Here is a 19,787-nt window from a genome sequence, read left to right on the forward strand (position 1 = left end):
TGACCTATGAACCAGGAGGTCACAGTTCAATTCCTGGTTAGGGCACATGCCCAGGTTGCAGGCTCAATCCCCAGGGAGGCAGTAGGGGGCATGTGGGAGGCAGCCAATCAATGATTCTCTCATCATTGATGTTTCTAGCTCTCTCTCCTTCTCCCTTCCTCTCTGAAATCAATAAAAATATATTTTAAAAATATTTTTAGAATTGTCTTTCCAGGGACTGGAAAAGAAAATTGTGTACTCAATATATTTACGAAATAAATGATTATTTGGTTCCTAATGTTAGCAAAGGTTTCACTCTCTGAAAAGCAGAGCCTGCTTAAGTACACAGTACTCGAAATAAAATGTTTAAAGAACATTTTGCACAGTGGTTACAAACATGAACTCTGGAGGAGGAAGGACTTGGACACAAATCCTGGTTCGGTCACGTGTGACACTGGGCTGACCACTGTGCCTCAGGTGTCTTCATCTACACAATGGGGATAATTCCTGTATAGCATCAAAAGCATCAAATTACAATAAGAATGACACCATGCTTATAAAAACCATTACAGTGTTTGGCACATATTATGTCATCAGAAAATAATCTCCATCATTTCCCAGGACACGTCTGGAAACAGGGACATTTTTTTGGTTGTCACGGTGACTGGTAGCAGAGAGTGTCCTGTCCAAAATACCAACAGTGTCTCCATGGAGAATACCTATTTGTTGCTTCAACCGTTCTAATTAGCAATCTGAAAGGAAAGAGCCACTTACAGTTCCTGTGCTATCATCTGCCTTTTCTATAGGTTTCTGCTTTTGGGGAGAAAGAAGAGAAATCATTTCCTTTTTCATTTGCTGAAGAACCTTCTTAAGTTCAGCATTTTCCATTAGGATTTGTTTCTGACGATATTCATAATCATTCAAGAGAATTTTATACATTTCATCTTCATTCCTGAAAAAGAAAATGTCAGTATGAAAATGCAGCATAGAAAGAAGAGTCTGGTTAAATTTATCAATTTAGATTGGACCTTACCTTGCTTCACTTTTACCAGTCCTCCAAGAGCCTCTTTTTCCATCAGCTCTCCCCACATAATTCAAAACTTCCATAGCTACAGGTAAGAACACACAAAAAAAAACCAATCCTCACCACACACGTTTAAGTGTTTAAAACCCTAATACATTCCATAACGCATCAGGGACGTAAGTCAACCTGGTGTATAGACTGAAATTTGTTTTGGGCTCAATCAGCCCAGATTTCAAATTACGGTTTCATCATTTATAAGCACTGAGATCTTGGCAAGTTACTTAACTGCTGAGCCTGTTTCTTCATTGATACAGTTATAATGAAAGTATACACCAACGAGAAGTTGTGAAGAACAAAAGAAATGCTAAAGCACTTAACACAGAAAATACCTAATAAATGTTATCTTATTATCATTAATGTTATCATCAGGGCCTACATGCTGACTGCCTGATTTTATAAATAAAGTCTTATTAGAACACAGACACACCATTTGCTTATATTTTGTCTACAGCTACCTTTGCGCTACATTGGTAGAGAAGAATCGGTTAGACCCCATAAGCCCAAAACTATTTAGTATTTGAACTTCACAGAAGAAGTGTGCCAAGCCCTGTAGCAGCAGCATCGGTAAACGAGTCAATCAAGGAAGGCCCTGTGTCAGCACTAATGCCTTGTCTGCACCACACGGAGACGGAAGCAGTTGACATAAGAAGAAAGATGAGAGTAAGTTGTCATTTTAGAGCTGATAAAATTATTATGAACCTGTCACTTCCAACTGGGTTTGGACAAGGTGAAACAGCCAGACCCCCATAAAATAAGGGCTCTGTTATCAGAGTAAAATTTTTAATCAACTTCTCTAACTGGGCGATACATTTTATACTTCTAGCATTTCATCCTTTAATTTTATTTCCTTCATAAATGAACACAAGGTTAACCAACCTTAAAAACCAATGAGTGTCCAAGTGCAATTTTAGATTTATTACCTCAGAATACCTAGAGATTTTCAACCTTGTCTTGCTTATTACACTTTGATACAGTCAACACTGATTCGCTGGCTGGCAGCAGGCAGAGCCCACCAGGTGACAGCTGGAAACATCTGCTGTTGTATGCAAGTCCAAGTTCAGTTTAGAAAGACAGCTTAGGGGTGCAACTGTATAATACAGATTACAGGACAGCCTACTGTCCACTATGCTTCAATAAGTAAACACACAGATTCCCTGTCCCCTGAATCTTATCAGGCCAGCAAAACTATCTGTGTAGCTCTACTTCTGTGTATGTGTAGATCTACTTCTCAATCTATGCTATTTACTTGAAATTACTCATATATTGTCATGAAGTAAATTATAAATTAATTAAAAAAATACTAGTCCACACAAATATAAACATAACTTTCATAGTTCAATCTTTTGAATAGTTGTTTCAAAATGCACAACTCAACTTAAAGAAACTCAAACTGACAAATTATTGGTCTGATGAACTATTTTCTCAAAAACATACTTCTACTGATCTAAACAACTGATCCTGATTTTTAATATTATTGGTTCTTTATTATGGAAGATTAGTGTGTGTCCTCTGGCTTATTTCTCCTCTATAGATAAACCCACACCTACCATGTTAACAAGAAATGCAATTCTTATATGCAAGTAATAAGCAAAGTAAAATTAACTCTTTTTTCCCTTACCAGTTGCCTCAATTTCTATATAAAGATGGACATATACCATCTTTAAAAATTGTATAAAGCATGAAAATAACATTTCAGAAATTATTGTGTTCAATGCTTTTACATTTATTTCTTAACATAGTATTAGCTTATTTATTCCTCTTGTTCTGTCTTAGCCAGCCACTTCTTACCTATTTTTTTATCCTTCTTGTTCATAACAAGTTGATGTAGACGTTCCTTTAGTTTATTATATTCACGCTCTTTTCTCTTCATATCATGATTATATTGAGTAGCTCGACTAGCAATAATATTCTGTAATTTTTGTACCTGAAAAAGAATTTCTATCAAATGTGTCCCTTTAGGATTGATAAACCCAATTAAAATTCACCAATTCAAAACAGAAAAACGGTCCTAGCATTCCCTTTCCCATAAAATAGTTTAAAAAATAATCTAGGATTATTCTTGCTTCTCCATAACCACTGGAAATCACTCTTTAAAATATCATTTAGCCTGGCCGGTGTGGTTCATCAGTTGAGTGTCAACCTATGAACCAGGAGGTCACAGTCCGATTCCCAGTGAGGGCACATGCCCGGGTTGCAGGCTTGATCTCCAGTGTGGGGCGTGCAGGAGGAAGCCAATCAATGATTCTCTCTCATCACTGATGTTCTATTTCTCTCTCCGGCTCCCTTCCTCTTTGAAATCAATAAAAAATATATATTTTAAAATAAAATATCATTTAAATGAATCACATCCAACTTTTCTTTTTTATTCTGAAATTTCCATTGTTGCTAACTTTCTAAATTATCTTCTACACCAATGATTTTCAACCTTTTTTATCTCATGGCACAAAATTCTGTAGCACACCAAAAAAAATGTTTTTTGCTGATCTGACAAAAAATGAGTATAATTTTGATTCATTCACATTGGGCGGCTATTATTGTGTTGCACATTTTTTTATTTGACAATCTAAGGGAAAAGAGGTCAGTGCCCCTAAGTAGTCAGGTACTGCATGTTTTAAAAATCCCTGTGGCACACCAGTTGAAAATTGCTGTTCTACACCTTTCACCCTGCGTATATGGCTCTTGATCACTTAGAAGCCAGAAATTCATTTATGGAAGTGTTACAGTGATTAAAGCTTCATCTGAAACAAGCATTCACCTGATCATTTGTAGTGACTTCCTTATATGAATGACTTGAATCACTTTATTCCTTATCAACCTGTGACAAGGCAAATTAGCCATGGTTCAGTTCATGGCAGCAGGTAGACAGGTTCATTTTTCTCTGACCATAAACAGTTCTCAAATTAGAATAAGTACAAACAGCAGAATCCAATTCAAACATTTGCTGAGTATCTATTAAATGCCGGACACTAGTGGTAAATGTTCATTTCTTCTATGGCTTCTCAGGCAGCCCTTAATAGAAAGTTCTATTCTACATAGATATTCTTTTTCCTTTTTCTTTTTTAATCTCACCTGAGGGTATTTTTTCCATTGACTTCCAGAGAGTGGAAGGGAGAGAGAAGGAAGGGATGAAGGAAGGGGTGAGAGAGAAACATTGATGTGAGAGAGACACATTGATTGGTTCCTACAGGGGCTGGGGAACCAACCTGCAACCGAGGAACTTGCCCTTGACGGGGAATTGAACCTGAGACCCTTCGGTCCTTGGGCTGACACTCTAACCACTAGCAAAATTGGCCAGGGCTACATAGACATTCTTTTTTCTTATATATAAATATGTTTTTATTGATTTTTTAGAGAGAGAGGAAGGCAGAGGACTAGAGATAGAAATATTGATGAGAAAGAAACATCGATCAGCTGCCTCCTGCACACACACAATCCCCCCGCCCCAGGGGATGGAGCCTGTAACCCAGGCATGTGCCCTGACTGGGAATTGAACCCGGTGACCTCTTGGTTCCTGGGTCAATGCTCAACCACTGAGCTGCACCAGCCAGGCTACACAGACATCCTTAATACCCGCTACAGATGATCATGCTTAACTTAATCCTTACTGAAGGTGAACTATTTTCAAATCACTTACATGTAATCAACAGATCAAGTCAAAATTTTCTGAGAACTCAAGGAAATATATAAGCAACCTTATGGTTAAGATACTTCATTAAGCACTTACTAAATGTACTATTAAATAATCAAATATGGTAAAATAATTGTCTAAATCACTGCAAGGTCCTTAAATAAATACGCTCCCCTAACAGTCCTTAATTATAGTTAAAACAATATATACAACACTGAAATTATATTAAGTATTCTACTTTTAGTTATCACATGGTCAAGGATCAAACTGCACAGCATTAAAAACATAATGGTTTCTTCTTACATAAATTTGAAAATAATTTCAAATGCATTAACTCTATAGATCCAAATCCTGAGTAACCACTAAAGTAGAAATGAGATTAGAATTATAACATCTTTAGCCTCATAAACTAGATTTTTAAATGTGAATTGTGTTTTTAAACAATAACTTGTGTTCAGTTAATCAATTAATTGCTTGATTGTATGAACAATATCATATTTAAGAGGGTGCAAGAGGCAGCAGGCCTGATATGAAGTCCAGGTGTGGCAGACAATAAACCATCTGCATTTAGAGCACCGTGTGCCAGAGAAGAAGTGACAGTGCCTGTGCACCCAGGGTGGGTGGTAGAGGACATTGGTTGCCACGAGCTACGACTAACAAGCTTAACCCAAATGGATCCACTTGGCAGAGGGGATTGTGGGGAGGGTTCCTGACCACAGTTAAACATGATGCAATACTGTACACAGGGGTCCACCATACAGCTTGACACAGGATGAATAAATTGTCCTCGCTTGTTTTAAAATGAAGTGGCTCTAATGTTCACCTCAAATTATATTAAAAAAATCACTTACACTTTATCTATAATAACTGACAACTTACCTCATCTTTCTCATTTTTCAGTAACTGATGCAAATTCCTGTTCTTGCATTGTAACTGTCTGTCTCTTTCCTGAAGCCCAATCATTTCTCTCCTGGAGGTTTCCAGTTGTTCCTACAACATTCATGTGCAATTTTGATTACAATTAACATAGCTTCAGAACAAGTGAATTCTTAAAAGATTAGTAAAAACAAGCTATACATACTAGTGTTTGTTCACTACAATTGAAGTTTAGAAGTACACAAAATGTTTTTAAAGCACTTATAAAACTCGACACTATAAAGTCCTACAATTTATTTAAATTTAAGTATCAAATTTTATTTATGTACCAAAATTTTATGTCTATTCAAAAGAGCTTCAAAATGGATCTCTTAAAAGACTCTTCACTTATTCCAGTGAGTATTTTATTCCACTGAATATTTTTTTAAATTCTTTTTTAACCCTCTATAGCACTCTCTGAGAAAGAGCCAAAAATGCTTCAAAGCTAAGTGTGAGGAAGCCTGGTGAGCAAGCAGAGTGGAACACTTCAGTTCAGAGAGGGTGGGACCACTACGTGCCACCACTTCTCCCTTGCAGGCGGTAAACTGAAGATTTCCCCAGAGAGAAATGGCAGCAATCCTGGAATCAGTATGGGGCAAGATGCCCGTTTTCAATTCATTCTGCACGTTTTTATAGAAACTGCGTCAAGTTGTGCATGAAGCCACTAGAGCATTTATAAAAATCCTCTTTATCTTTATAAAATACCAGAGCCACTCAAGTTATATCATGATTGACACAAATAACGACTTTCACACAATGGATCTCAAGAAGATTCAGAGCCGAAACCGGTTTGGCTCAGTGGATAGAGCGTCGGCCTGAGGACTGAAAGGTCCCAGGTTCGATTCTGGTCAAGGGCATGTACCTTGGTTGCAGGCACATCCCCAGTGGGGGGTGTGCAGGAAGCAGCTGATCGATGTTTCTCTCTCATTGATGTTTCTAACTTTCTATCCCTCTCTCTTCCTCTCTGTAAAAAATCAATAAAATATATTTAAAAAAAAAAGATTCAGAGATGTAGGACTATTAAACTTGGATAATTCTAAGGTTGTCAAAAATGTTAGCATGGCTGACTTTACAGCCTGTGGGCCAGCTGATATGTCCCATATGTCAAATGACAGATTCCCTCAGTCATTATCAACACTATCTGAACTCATCATCTTCCCTGTAAATCTTACACTGCCCTCCTGCATTTCTTGTGAATCATACCACTGTCCTTGGCAAACTCAAGTCAGAGACCTGAATGGTATCTTATATTCACGACTTATTTCCCAAATTCAACTTTTCATGAAATTCTACCCATTCTACCTCCTAAGTTGTCTTTCTATCTCACTCTTACTATCTCCATTGATACTACCTTTGTTCAAGTCCAGAACCTCCAAGGTCAGGGACTGCTAAGCCTGCTACAGTGTCCTTTCCACCAGGCTTCCTGAGCGGCCCCACCACTTCCGTTCCAAACAGAAATCCCCCCCCCCCCCGCCCATAATTTCTCCATCTACTGCCAGGTTGATATTTATGTGATATATTCCTCCCGTTTACAATCCTCGGAGCCTCTGGGATTCTGCACAATGCCTTTCACATCATCTGGGGCCTGGACCCCAGCCTCACTGCTCACCACTCTTCATCTTGCGTCATATACTTCAGCCCCTGCAGAGCTATATGACTCCCTGAAAGTACAATGTGCTCCAACACCTCCAAGCTTTTATACAGGTTATATGCTGTGCCTAAAATGTCTTTTCCAAACACTAGCAAATTTCTATGCATTCTTCAAATCTCAGATAAAGTGCTGTTACCACCAAGAATAATCAGTAAAGCAAATAACTGTGGTTCATATATCTCCTTCCCCTGGACTACAATCTCCTTGCAAATAGGGCTGGGTTCACTCATCTTTGAAACCCAATGCCTAGTACATACTCAATAAATTTTGCTCAACAAATTAAACGAATCATATACTAGACCTAGAAACTCTTCAGATAGATCAGCAACTCTTCCCACTGAACACACATTTCTGTCCACAGCTGACCCAAAATACCTGATTTTGACCCAGGTCAAATCCTAAATTAGAAGGTATGCTGAACAATATTCCATGCTCTGGATAGTCCTAATAAATTATTACTTCTTAGAGAAAAGGCTTCATAGCTCCAAATTACCAATATCATTATGCAATTATTCAACAGCTACTTATAAGACACTTGGCCAACAGTGCTCAGATATAAAAGTTTTAAATCTTAATCTAGGGTTTAAAACTCTGACTCAGTCTAATTCATTAGACCTTCTATAGGTATCTCTGATTAAGATTAAAGTAGAATCCACAACTTGCAGGCTTTTAATATGCCTGGAGGGTACCATCTGTGCCCTCCACCTCCCCCCCCCGCAAACCAGTTCCCCAGTCTGCCAAGATACACAGTTGGATAATCTCTATCCCTGAGGCATATAGGATATACAAAAACCTAAAAATATTAAAGGGGGAACATACTGTTATTACTGCACATGAGCTAGAAGACAACATAAACTAGCCTTAGGCACTGATGGGCTTCTAGGGGCAGGTGTTGCTGAGGAGCTAAGATGCTTCTCTAAATCAATTACCAAATGAGCCCAGTGTTCACATATAGGCCACTCCAGGCCTCTTCATTATTGTGCAATCTCTACTAAAGGATTTTCAAATATTACAGAGATTCTGTTACTCTCCAACAGAGCTTGGAGAGTCAAGATATTAAGGGTTTTTTTTTTAAACAGTAGAGGCCTGGTGATTGAAATTCATGCACGGGTCAGGGGTGGGGAGGTGGTCCCTCAACCCAGGCTGCACCCTCTCCAACCTAGGACCCCTCAAAAGATGTCCAACAGCCCATTAAGGCCTGATCCCTCGGACCTAAACCGGCAGTCGGACATCCCTCTCACAATCCAGGACTGCTAGCTCCCAACCGCTCGCCTGCCTGATTGCCCCTAACTGCTTCTGCCTGCCAGCCTGATCACTCTCTAACCACTCCCCTGCCAGTCTGATTAATGCCTAACTGCTCCCTTGCTGACTCGATTGCCCCAACTGCCCTCCCCTGCCGGCCTGGTCACCCCTAACTGTCCTCCCCTGCAGACCTGGTCGCCCCCAACTACCCTCCCCTGCTGACCCAGTCGCCCCTAACTTCCCTCCCTTGCCAGCCTGGTTGACTCTAACTGCCCTCCCCTGCTGGCCCAATTGCCCTTAACTGCCCTCCCCTACCGGCCTGGTCACCCCCAACTGCCCTCCTCTGCTAGCCCGGTCATTCCTAACTGCCCTCCCCTGCTGGCCTGATCGCCCAAAACTGCCCTCCCCTGCTGGCCATCTTGTGGTGACCATTTTGTGTCCACATGGGGGTGGCCATCTTTGACCACATGGGGGCAGCCATCTTGTGTGTTGGAGTGATGGTCAATTTGCATATTACCTCTTTATTATATAGAATAATTTTATTGATTTCAGAGAGGAAGGGAGAAGGAGAGATGGTAACATCAATGATGAGAGAGAATCATTGATTGGCTGCCTCTTGCATGCCCCACACTGGGAATCAAGCCTGCAACTCTGGCATGTGCCCTGACTGGGAACTGAACCGTGACCTCTTGGTTCATAAATTGACACTCAACCACTAAGCCATGCTGGCTGGGCATGGGTTTTTCTTTTCTTTTTTTAATATATTTTATTGATTTTTTTACAGAGAGGAAGAGAGAAGGATAGAGAGTTAGAAACATTGATGAGAGAGAAACATTGATCAGCTGCCTCTTGCACACCCCCTACTGGGGATGTGCCCACAACCAAGGTACATGCCCTTGACCGGAATCGAACCTGGGACCCTGGAGTACGAAGGCCGACGCTCTATCTACTGAGCCAAACCGGTTTCGGCTGGGCATGGGTTTTAAAAAATTGTTATCTGTTCTTGAGGGAGTAGAGGAAGAAAAATAGAGAGGCATGGACCAACAGGAGAAAAACTAAAGAGAAGCTGATCCTCTGGGAGTATGCAGATTCAAAACTTACACACACACACACACACACACACACACACACACACACACTCAAATAAGGAAACCCAAAATAGTAGCATCTTTAGAAAAAATTTTTGCCATGGACTGATTCTATTACATCCTTCATACTATACAATCATAATGTAAGTTCCCGCTATACTGTGATTTTTGAACTCCTCAAATAAATGAATAACAAAGAATTCTACATAATAAAGAGATAATATGCAAACTGACCCTCATGCACTCACAAGATGGCTGCCTACGACCAGGCTGGCAGGGGGGTTAGTGAGGAATGACCCAAACGAATGACCAATAGGCTGCATGGGGCAACCGGACTGGCAGGGTGCTTAGTGAGGGACGACCAAACGACTGAACAAGCAGGCTGTGTGGGGCGACCAGGACGGGGGGGGGGGGGGGGGGCAGTTAGGAGCGACCAGGCCGGTGGGGGGGAGAAGTTAGGGGCAACCAGGCCAGCAGGGCGGGCAGTTAGGGGTGACCAGGCCGGCGGGCGGGGGGGAGGGGGAGTTAGGGGTAATCAAGCAGGCAGGCAGGTGAGCGAGTAGGAGCCAGCGGTCCAGGATTGTGAGAGGGCAGTCAGACACCCCCCAATTGGTCCCAGATTGGAGAGGGTGCAGGCTGGGCTGAGGGGGAGCCATCCCCCTCTGTGCACGAATTTTGTGCACCGGGCCTCTAGTTTTTTATAAAATGAAAGAATGAAATAAAAGAATGAAAGCCATAGACTGAGGAACAAGAACAGAACCAGAAGCAAGGAGGCATCGATCGGACTATCGGGCCTCAGAGGGAGGATAGGGGAGGGTAGGGGGAGGGTGGGGGGGAGGGGGAGAGTTCAACCAAAGGACCTGTATGCATGCATATAAGCCTATCCAACGGTTAAGTTCAACAGGGGATTGGGGCATGCATGGGGAGAGGGGTGGGATGGGAATGGGGGGATGAGGACAAATATGTGACACCTTAATCAATAAAGAAATTAAAAAAAAAAAAAATAAAAGAATGAAAGCAAGTAGAAGCTGGCAACAAATTTTCTGTATTTTAATGTAACAGGTCAATGGCCCTGTGGAAAATATTTCCTTTGTTCAGAGAAACAAGCAAGTTTGCAAAAGCATTCTTCTGTGGTCTTCTCTAGAGCCCAGACACTCCTTAGAGCTAGAAGCCATGAGGCCTGCTCCCATTACTGAGCTTTTTAGCAATTTTGGCACAGATGCCCTCTAGAATATTTTTCTTGGATTAACTGATGCAGCCTCTCACAATAAGACTTCTGTAAATTAAACATCTACTTTATTAAGCAAGATTAAATGGGGTGAGGGAATCTTTATTTATTTCCTCAGACATAATATTTCCTAAGCTAACTTTCTACAGACTCAGCAAGTCACTAAATAGTTCATGAAATCAATGTTGTCAATTATGGATATTAGGAAGCAGTATGGTGGATTTGCAGAAATCACTTTAAGTCCACTTTTACTTACTTGTTTCAAAAAGCCAAAACAAAAAAAATTTTAACTCTAAAATGTGATAAAGCCTAAGAAAATTTATAGTATCAAATTACATAATAATGGCATTGAAATTCAGATTGGTGTAATTTCTACCTTGAGTTTTGCATAGCAGCTTTGTAGATGGTCCATATCACTTCCCAGTTTCAGATTTTGTGTTTCCACATTTTCCTGAGCTAGAAGGTTCTTCCGCTGACGAATAAGTAGCTCATTCATACAGTTTAAAACTGCAACTATATTTAATTCTCTCTTTGTCTCTTTACCTTTGGATTCTTCATATAATGAAGGAAAACCGAAAGTAGTCAATTCCTGGTAGGAGAAAACATTTTTCTAAAAGTTGGTTACCAGACAACTTAGTAAAAAAACAAAAGACATATTTTCTGAGAAAACTATCCTGTGACAGTTAAGAAAACAGTAAATATCCCAAAGAAAAAGAATTGAGAGAAGTGGGCTCTTTGTGCCTCTGCCCTGCAGTCACTTAGTGAGGCACGCAGGTTTCTTCACCAGTAAAGTAAGGGTGAGACTCCCAGTGGAGGAGCCCCGGGGGAGATGGGAGGCCAATCTGCTCCAGATAAAAATGTTTACCTTGTATCTAGTTAGGTGATCACCAAGGTTCTCCACAAATCTAATACAAGTCCTGGACCAATGCACAACAATATACTTGTAATGATAAGTGTTCTCATAACTTCAATATTATAGAACATGATTTATACCAATACTTCTTACAAAAAAAAAACCACCATTACCTGATCAAGATATGAAATACTTTGTTCAATATTCTCTTCTGTGCAGAAGGCACTGAAAAAACTGTGCACATTTTTTGATAAAGGTATTGAAGAACAGAGCACTTGCTGTGAATATAGACTTGATGGAGACATCTTTGTTTCTGAGGTATATTGAGAGATATTTTTGCTTTCTGAAAGAATAAAAGGCACTTATGTAAGTAATATATTAAAATGCATGCAAAGTTAATATAATCTCCATTACCAAAGATTTTGAATTACATAAATATTTTAAGTATTTTCAAATTAAGACCAAATTGGTTTTATATGAAAACTATGTACTATGTACTTTTTCTCAAAAAGACACAACTAGAAAGTGGTGATCTTACGAGGCATGTTAAGCTACAATATGCAACCTTACTTTGCAGTGTTTTAGATTTCTAAAAATAATAGACAAAAATCACTTGTCTATGCACTCAAAATTTATGCAATTAAAAAAATATATCAGAGAAATGTATTGAAGCAGCCAATGAATTTATTTCAAATGCATAAAAATTTCCTCAAAAATAGTAACAATCAAGTGATCAATCATCCACCCAAAGCAGTTAACCCCACAAACTATGGCACAATCCTTGGCTCTCCCTAATAATTTCACTGAAGATGGAAATTAGACATTTTACAATTATTTGTGTCTCTCATTAGTCACATCTTCAATATTTGTGATAATTATTTTATAGTGTTATTGAAAATAATCACTTTTACAACTGCTTTGGCTTACAGTTATTTTAAACTCAATCATCTGAAGACAGACCTGGATCTGTAACCGTCATCCAATCTCCCATAGCAGTTGCCAGAGCCAGGATACCTGAGGAACCAGTTCAGCAGTGAAACATTTAGTCCAGCTGCTGTCACTCTTCTATGTAGGCATCTCCTTAAAAAGCAAATCATAGAGTGACAGTAGCTAATTAAAAATATGAAAGCAAATATAAAACCAATATGTAAGAATTAGTTCTATGTGTTTCAAAAAAGAAAGATTTTGTGTTATTTATTCTCATGTACACCCATATAGGACATGGTAGAACTCAGTAATAATTACTGTGTGTTTGTGGACACGTGTGTAAGGATAAGGCTAAAGGCTTCTCTAGTTATACTGAGGTATTCACATGACCTCATATAGAAAGTACATGGTACATGAGTTCACTCACAACATAAATCCAAGGCATAGCACTGTAGTAAGTAATAAATAGTTCTATAGTATATCCTTTATAATAAAATATAGTTCTTATATATGTAGATAATAGAAATAAATTATTCATAAATAAAATTTTAATATATATCTGAACAGTTGAGACTCAAAATCTGGTATTCCCTTAATCATCTGTCCCCTTGCTGAGCTTGTGGCATGAGGAGGATTGAGGTTGGAAAGGCCAGTGCAAACAACGCAAGCCTCACAGGCCTGGGTCAGACAGACTGCGGTCACATCCTGACCAAGTCTCTCTGAGCCAGTTTCCTCACCTGGAAAACAGAGTGATACGATCTCCTTTGTAGCGTGGTTGAGGGTACATAATGAGGTAATGGGTAAAAAACTAAGCACAGTGTACCTAGGACACAGGGGGCTGATTTAACATGTGCTAGGTGCTGTTCTAAATGCTCTGCATACATTATGGAAGTCAATCCTCACAACCACCCTGTGTATTACAGCATTTCCTTTCTACAGATAAGGAATTGAGGACAGAAGGTACGTAATTTGCCCAGGTCCTAGAGCTGGCAAGTGGCAGAGCTAGGGATATTCCCCACCCCAGACTCCAGAGCCCATTCTCTTAATCATCACGTGCTGTGGCTTCAGTGGATGCGAGGCTCAGGAAGCAAAATTTCTTCTTCACATTTTTAAAACAAAATGTGCACAAGGTCTTCCCGACTGCATGTTTAACCAATGAGATTCTACTTAATTTTAACAATAGAAACAAAATTTATTTTGTTCCATTTACTTGGAACAAGTTAAAGCATATAAAAACATACAGTAACTCACTCAATCTCAAAATACCTCAAACAGTTATTTTCCCCCTCCTACAAATGAGGAAACTGAGACCCAGAGAGTTTTCTTGCCCAAGGTGACATAGCTAGAATGTGACAAAGCCAAGAGTCAAACCATGGCAGTCAGCACATTTAATGATCACACCCTGCTGGCTTTAATGTAGGAGAGGGGGGAATATACAATATGTGAGCTGCTTTATCAACTGAACACACACACAGGTACTCACTTCTCTACAACCTCATCTTGAGACTAAATTACAATCAGACAGTAACTATTCCAACTGAGTAACTGGAATATGAACTGTATAAAAGGAGACAAAACATTAAATTCAAATAAGCAATTCAAAGAAAGCCAAATTGCCAAGCTTCCCCCCAAACTACCATTCCCTTCTCTTTTTGCTTCCAGACACTTTGCATTACCCTATCACAGTACAGATCTAACTAAAATGAAATCCCCTTCTCCACCTAAACTGAGTTTCTGGTCAGCGGGCCTGTCATTGTACTGTTTGTACCCTGCTTTATTATGAGATATCATTATTGACCCATGGCAGGAACCCAATCAAGTTTGCTGAATGAATGTCAATGAAGTTCAATGACATATTAGTGGAAAACATGCTATTGTAATATTATGATAAACAAGAATCAACTCTTTAGCCATGCTGAAACTTACAAGGGCTTTTTAAAAATTTTGAATTTAACCCTTTGCACTCGCTTGCTTTTTTCTCGATTCCTTTATTCTACTTGGGATTTAATTTTTTAAATACCCCAGATTTTACAAAGCGCGACAGTAGAATAAAAAACTGGAGTTTCTTTTCATACAAACTTATTTATTTGGATTTTTTTACATTTCAAATTATTGATACATTCAAAGAGTAATTTTAATCTCGACATCCGAGTGCAAAAGGTTAATAGGGTGACATTGGTTCACAAAATCATACAGGTTTCAAATGTACAAATCAAAACATCATCTGCACATTGCATTGTGCACCAATCACCTCAAGCAAAGTCTCTTTCAGTCCCCATTCCCACCCCACTTTGCCCACCTCCACCTACCCCCAACCCCTTTTCCCTCTGGCTATCACCACACTGTTCGAATCTTGACTGGTGCCAGCTTAGAAAAACAGAAAGGTGATTCAGTGTATGAATCAAGAGCATGGCAATTTACAGACAGTATAACTATTTCAAATTCTTCCACGGCAGAGGTAAGAACAGCAGCAATCATACTCTTACATGAGAATTACTAAGAAAAAGAACAAAAAAGAAATACTGTTCTTAAATCTAGTTTACTTTGTAAAGTTGAAAGTCAGCTAAGTCCAAATAAAATAAAAACCAAAAGCCATTTACTGATATTTCATTCCTAAAATATGTAACAGATAACAAAATCTATTAAAGGAAATGGAAATAACAAAGAAACTTAAACAGTATTCATTAATCTGTTCCGTAATAGTTTAACCAGCTTTCTGTGATAGTTTTCAATGTTTAGCCCAAATTCAATCACTGGTTATAGTCCTCAAACTGCAGTTCCAGGACCAGGAGCATCAACAGCACCTAGGAACTTGTTAAAAATGCAAACTCCCAAGTCCTACTTCAGACCTACAGATTCAGCAACTCTGGGGGTGGAACCCCAAAAACAGTATTTTAACAGACTCTCAGGTGATTCTGATGCATAAAGTTTGAGAACATGGTTGCATGGTTGTAGTCTATAGATTGTGGTTCAGTCTAAGTTAGTATTCTGTTTATGTAGTTTACATTACGGAATGCCAAAAGGGTATTCTTTTCTAAGGGTGCTATAGAATGGATTCCAATAATAATTTAAGTGTTCCAAAGTACTAAATGAAGGTTGAAAATGAAAGTCCTAGGGAACACCTGGCTAAGGCTTATTAAATACTAGAGGCCTGGTGAACAGATTCGTGCACCAGTGGGGTCCCTCAGCCTGCCTGGCCTGTGTCCTCTTGCAAACTGGGACCCCTCAGGGGATGTCTGATAGCCAGTTTCGGCCCAATCCCCGCAGGCCCTATCCAGATAGGAGGGAGCCCGATCCCCACAGGCCCGATCCAGACAGGAGGGAGCCCAATTCCCACAGGCCTAATCCCCACAGGCCTGATCCCTGCAGCCCGATCCCCGCAGGCCCAATCCTGATCCCCATAGACCTGATCCCCGCAAGTCTGATCCAGACAGGAGGAAGCCTGATCCCCTCAGGCCTGATCCCGATCCCCACAGGCCTGATTCCCGCAGGCCTGAACCAGACAGGAGGGAGCCTGATCCTATGTGTTGAGCATCTGTCTCCTGGTGGTAGTGTGCATCATAGCAACTGGTCAATTAGGCTTTTATATATAAGGCCCATTGCACGAAGAGATTCATGCAATAGGCCTTCCTTCCCCTGGCTGCCGGCACCGGTTTTCCTCTGGCACCCAGGACCCAGGCCTTGGCTCTGGCCGCCACCTTGTCTTTGCTCTGGGTGGAGTGCCGCTCCTGTAGCTCCTTCTGCCCCCCGCCTTCCCCCTCATAGCAGGCGTCCAGCCCCGCCCGGCCACTCCGTGCCTGCGAGCATGCTTCCCAGAGGCCCGGAGAGGCTGGGGGGGCAGGGCCGCCATCATCTTTGTTGGGTTAATTTTCATACTCACTTCTGATTGGCTAGTGGGCGTAGCGAAGTGACAATTTGCATGTTTCTCTTTTATTAGTGTGTGTGTGTGTGTGTGTGTGTGTGTGTATGTATGTATATATATATATATATAATATATATATATAGAATAGAGGCCTGGTGTATGAAATTTGTGCACTCAGGAGGGTCCCTCAGCCCAGCCTGCGCCCTCTCGCAGTCCGGGAGCCCATGGGGGATGGCCTAAGCTGTCAGTCGGACATCCTTAGTGCTGCCGCGGAGGCTCCTGCCACTGCTGCTATGCTCACCAGCTGTGAGCCGGCTTCTGGCTGAGTGGCACTCCTCCTGTGGGAGCACACTGACCACCAGGGGCAGCTCTTGCATTGAGCATCTGCCCCCAGGTGGTCAGTGCACGTCATAGTGAGTGGTTGAGTGGCCTTATCATATTAGCATATTATGCTTTGATTGGTTGAATGGATGACCAGACGACCAGACACTTAGGATATTAGGCTTTTATTATATAGGACTAGTGGCCCAGTGCACAAATTTGTGCACACTGAAGGGGAATTAGAGGAAATATTTTAATATTGCTATTTGCCCTTTCTCTATAAGTGTTAGAGATGAAAGAAAATTAGTAAAAAGTATATGAAAATAATATATAAATTAATAAACAGTAATAACATGATATAACAACAAAGACATGATATAAAAACAAAAACATGATATGAAAACAACAAAAATATGATATGAAAACAACAAAAACATGAAAACAATAAAAACATTGATACAAACAATGGCTGATAAACTGATTAAACTTATTCTTATATCTCCCTGTATACATTAAAAGTGAAAACACTTTCAGAGTGCTTGACCAATTTCCCTTGTGATGAAGTATTTACAACTTTAACGTCACACGCTCTTCAAACTTGAGAGAAAGCAACATATAACAGACCATGTCCGAAAATGGGTTCAGGTAGGAATATTCCTACTCTATCTAGAGTTTGTCCTTGTGATTTATTAAGTCACCGCAAATGCTGGCATCATGGCAAACTGTCTTCGAATTAATTTAAATGGGAGACCAGTGTCAGATGGGGACAAATCAATTCTTGGAATCAGAACAACCTCTCCTTCTGAAGATCCTGTTAATACTTCAGCTTCAATAATGTTAGGTCACACTCTTTTGATAATAAATCTAGTACCATTACAAAGACCCCCACTTACTAAGATTTCTCAGTAGCATGATGATTGCACCCACTTTCAATTTTAACTTATGACACGGCATTCCCGAAGGAGCAATACTATTAAGAAATTTGATGAGAAAATTTTCCTTTTCAGCATCATCTGTTGAGTCAATGGAATCATCACTCAAATATGTGTGAAAATCTCCACCAAGTATATCCAAAATTTCGTCATTTAATTTTTGAATGTGCTCATTTTTTGGACCAACAATCGCACGTTTAGATATACTTTAATATTATCTATAGATATAGTATTTCCAAAGATAATAGATCCGTTACAAATCATTGCACAGGGGATTTCAATAATATCCATTCCTAAATGCAAACTGCTATCAAGTTTGCCATCTCCAAGTTTTACTAACCATTCACTATAAGCAGAATCTTCTGATCTCATATTTGCTTTAAGAGACAACTTTCTGAAACATCCCCGAACATTACAGTACTTTAAACCAATTTGTATTATGGCTGATCGCATAGCATGCGGTACAATACTGAGACATTGTCAAAAATTCCCTCCCAGAAGGAGAACTTTCCCACCAAATGCAACATTCAAATTCATAATTTCTCTTAGTAACCTATCTATGCGTTTATAGCATGACTGGATGCCATGGTGCATTCATCAACAATGAGAAGTTGGGCCTTTTTAATGGTTTTAGCAACTTCACTCTTTAGAGAGTCTAGAAATTGAAGTTTCATTTAATGGAATTGGTAATTTATATTGGAAATGAAAGGTTCTTCCACTGTGAAGTAAATTTGCAGCAATTCCTGTAGATGCTGTGCGTAAAACAGTACCACCATGACCTCTAATAAAATGTATTAAAACTTTATTCAGATATGTTTTTCCACTACCTCCTGGACCATCCAAGAAAAAGCATTTGGGATGTACAGTTTGATCTTCGATGGCTGAAGTTATAGTCTGAAAGGCTGCCAACTGTTCATCATTCAGAGAATTTACCAAAACCTCTGCCTGTTGTCGCTTATACGATTCATCACGTGTATTTTTATTCGTTAATAAAGGATTGTTTGGAAGTTTGAAATGTGAACATTTCATTCCATACAATGTGAATACCTCTTGAATTTCATTAAGGGCATGCATTTCACAGTTCACACAGGCACCTTCTCTTCGTTGTAATTTCCAACAAAAATCTTCAATAAAATGAGATTTATTCTCATCCCATAATTTGTCTGCATCAGAAGGACTTCCAAACACACATATATATGCAAAAAGTTGCTGCAGTTGTTTGGGCATATTAAGGATGAGCTCATCATCAATTGTATCTTTCCAGATAGTGTCGTAGATTAATAATCCTTGATGTTTAGCAGCTTCACGAAATGTATCACAAATTACACCTCCTACAGTTCGCAGATCATCAAAACTTAACGCACCTTTTACATGCAGAAGCAAAAGTCTAAGGTCATATGGTTCTGGTTCTCTAAAGGTCACAGTGAACAGTCTACCTAATGCTTTATTCCCACCCTTTTGGCGTTTTGTCCACAAAGAATTATTAAACACATAATGTTGTGGAATCTCCCAATAATTATGCACATCAGAATCTTCTCTATTCAATAACAACCAAGCCATCAAAGTCAAGTTATGCCTTTTAGCTCTATCTATAACTTCAGCAAAATCATCAGTATGAAAATACAAATCCTGTTCATTTGGCAAATGAATAGCTAATCTTGTGATTGCATGAGATTGGTCATGCATTCGCATTGCAAAAAGTCTTCAAACAGCCTCAGGAGCGCCCACATACCTGGAGTCAATGAAGTCCTGTACTTCGTCATGATTGATTTTTTTTTTTCAGAAATTTGAATATTTGCACAATTGTGCCCTTTATAGATGTATTTAAATATTTGACACTTTTAATCAATGTGCAGACTTCCATGTTTATATGAGTTTTACTTAAGGCACAAATACAGGTTATAAGGGACAATCCAAGTATTATCAACTTTATTTCCAATAGACATGGTGATACCAAGTCTTCGTTTGTATTTGGGATATCCATCAATATTTCCAATGGTTGCACTTTGAAATTCTTTCAGATATCCCTTTGAACATTTTCCATTTCCCATGCATGGGCTATTTGGATTTTGTATTC

General features: G+C 39.6%; 1 protein-coding gene across 2 annotated transcripts in view; it reads right to left on the minus strand.

Moving 5' to 3' along the window:
* The window catches only part of SSX2IP (SSX family member 2 interacting protein), a 40,356-nt gene that overhangs the window by 11,098 nt on the left and 9,471 nt on the right, over positions 1-19,787 (minus strand). For both annotated transcript variants that reach the window (XM_054721211.1, XM_054721210.1), the window contains exons 2-8: positions 12,629-12,748; positions 11,842-12,011; positions 11,192-11,404; positions 5,571-5,681; positions 2,852-2,987; positions 1,013-1,088; positions 754-931 (exon numbers count right to left, since the gene is read on the minus strand). In XM_054721211.1, coding sequence (XP_054577186.1) covers positions 754-931; positions 1,013-1,088; positions 2,852-2,987; positions 5,571-5,681; positions 11,192-11,404; positions 11,842-12,011; positions 12,629-12,659 — 915 coding nt within the window. In that variant the 5' untranslated portion in view covers positions 12,660-12,748. The remainder of the gene's footprint in view (positions 1-753; positions 932-1,012; positions 1,089-2,851; positions 2,988-5,570; positions 5,682-11,191; positions 11,405-11,841; positions 12,012-12,628; positions 12,749-19,787) is intronic.

This window comes from Eptesicus fuscus, chromosome 9 (assembly GCF_027574615.1).
Source record: "Eptesicus fuscus isolate TK198812 chromosome 9, DD_ASM_mEF_20220401, whole genome shotgun sequence".
In the NCBI taxonomy this organism is placed as follows: domain Eukaryota; kingdom Metazoa; phylum Chordata; class Mammalia; order Chiroptera; family Vespertilionidae; genus Eptesicus; species Eptesicus fuscus.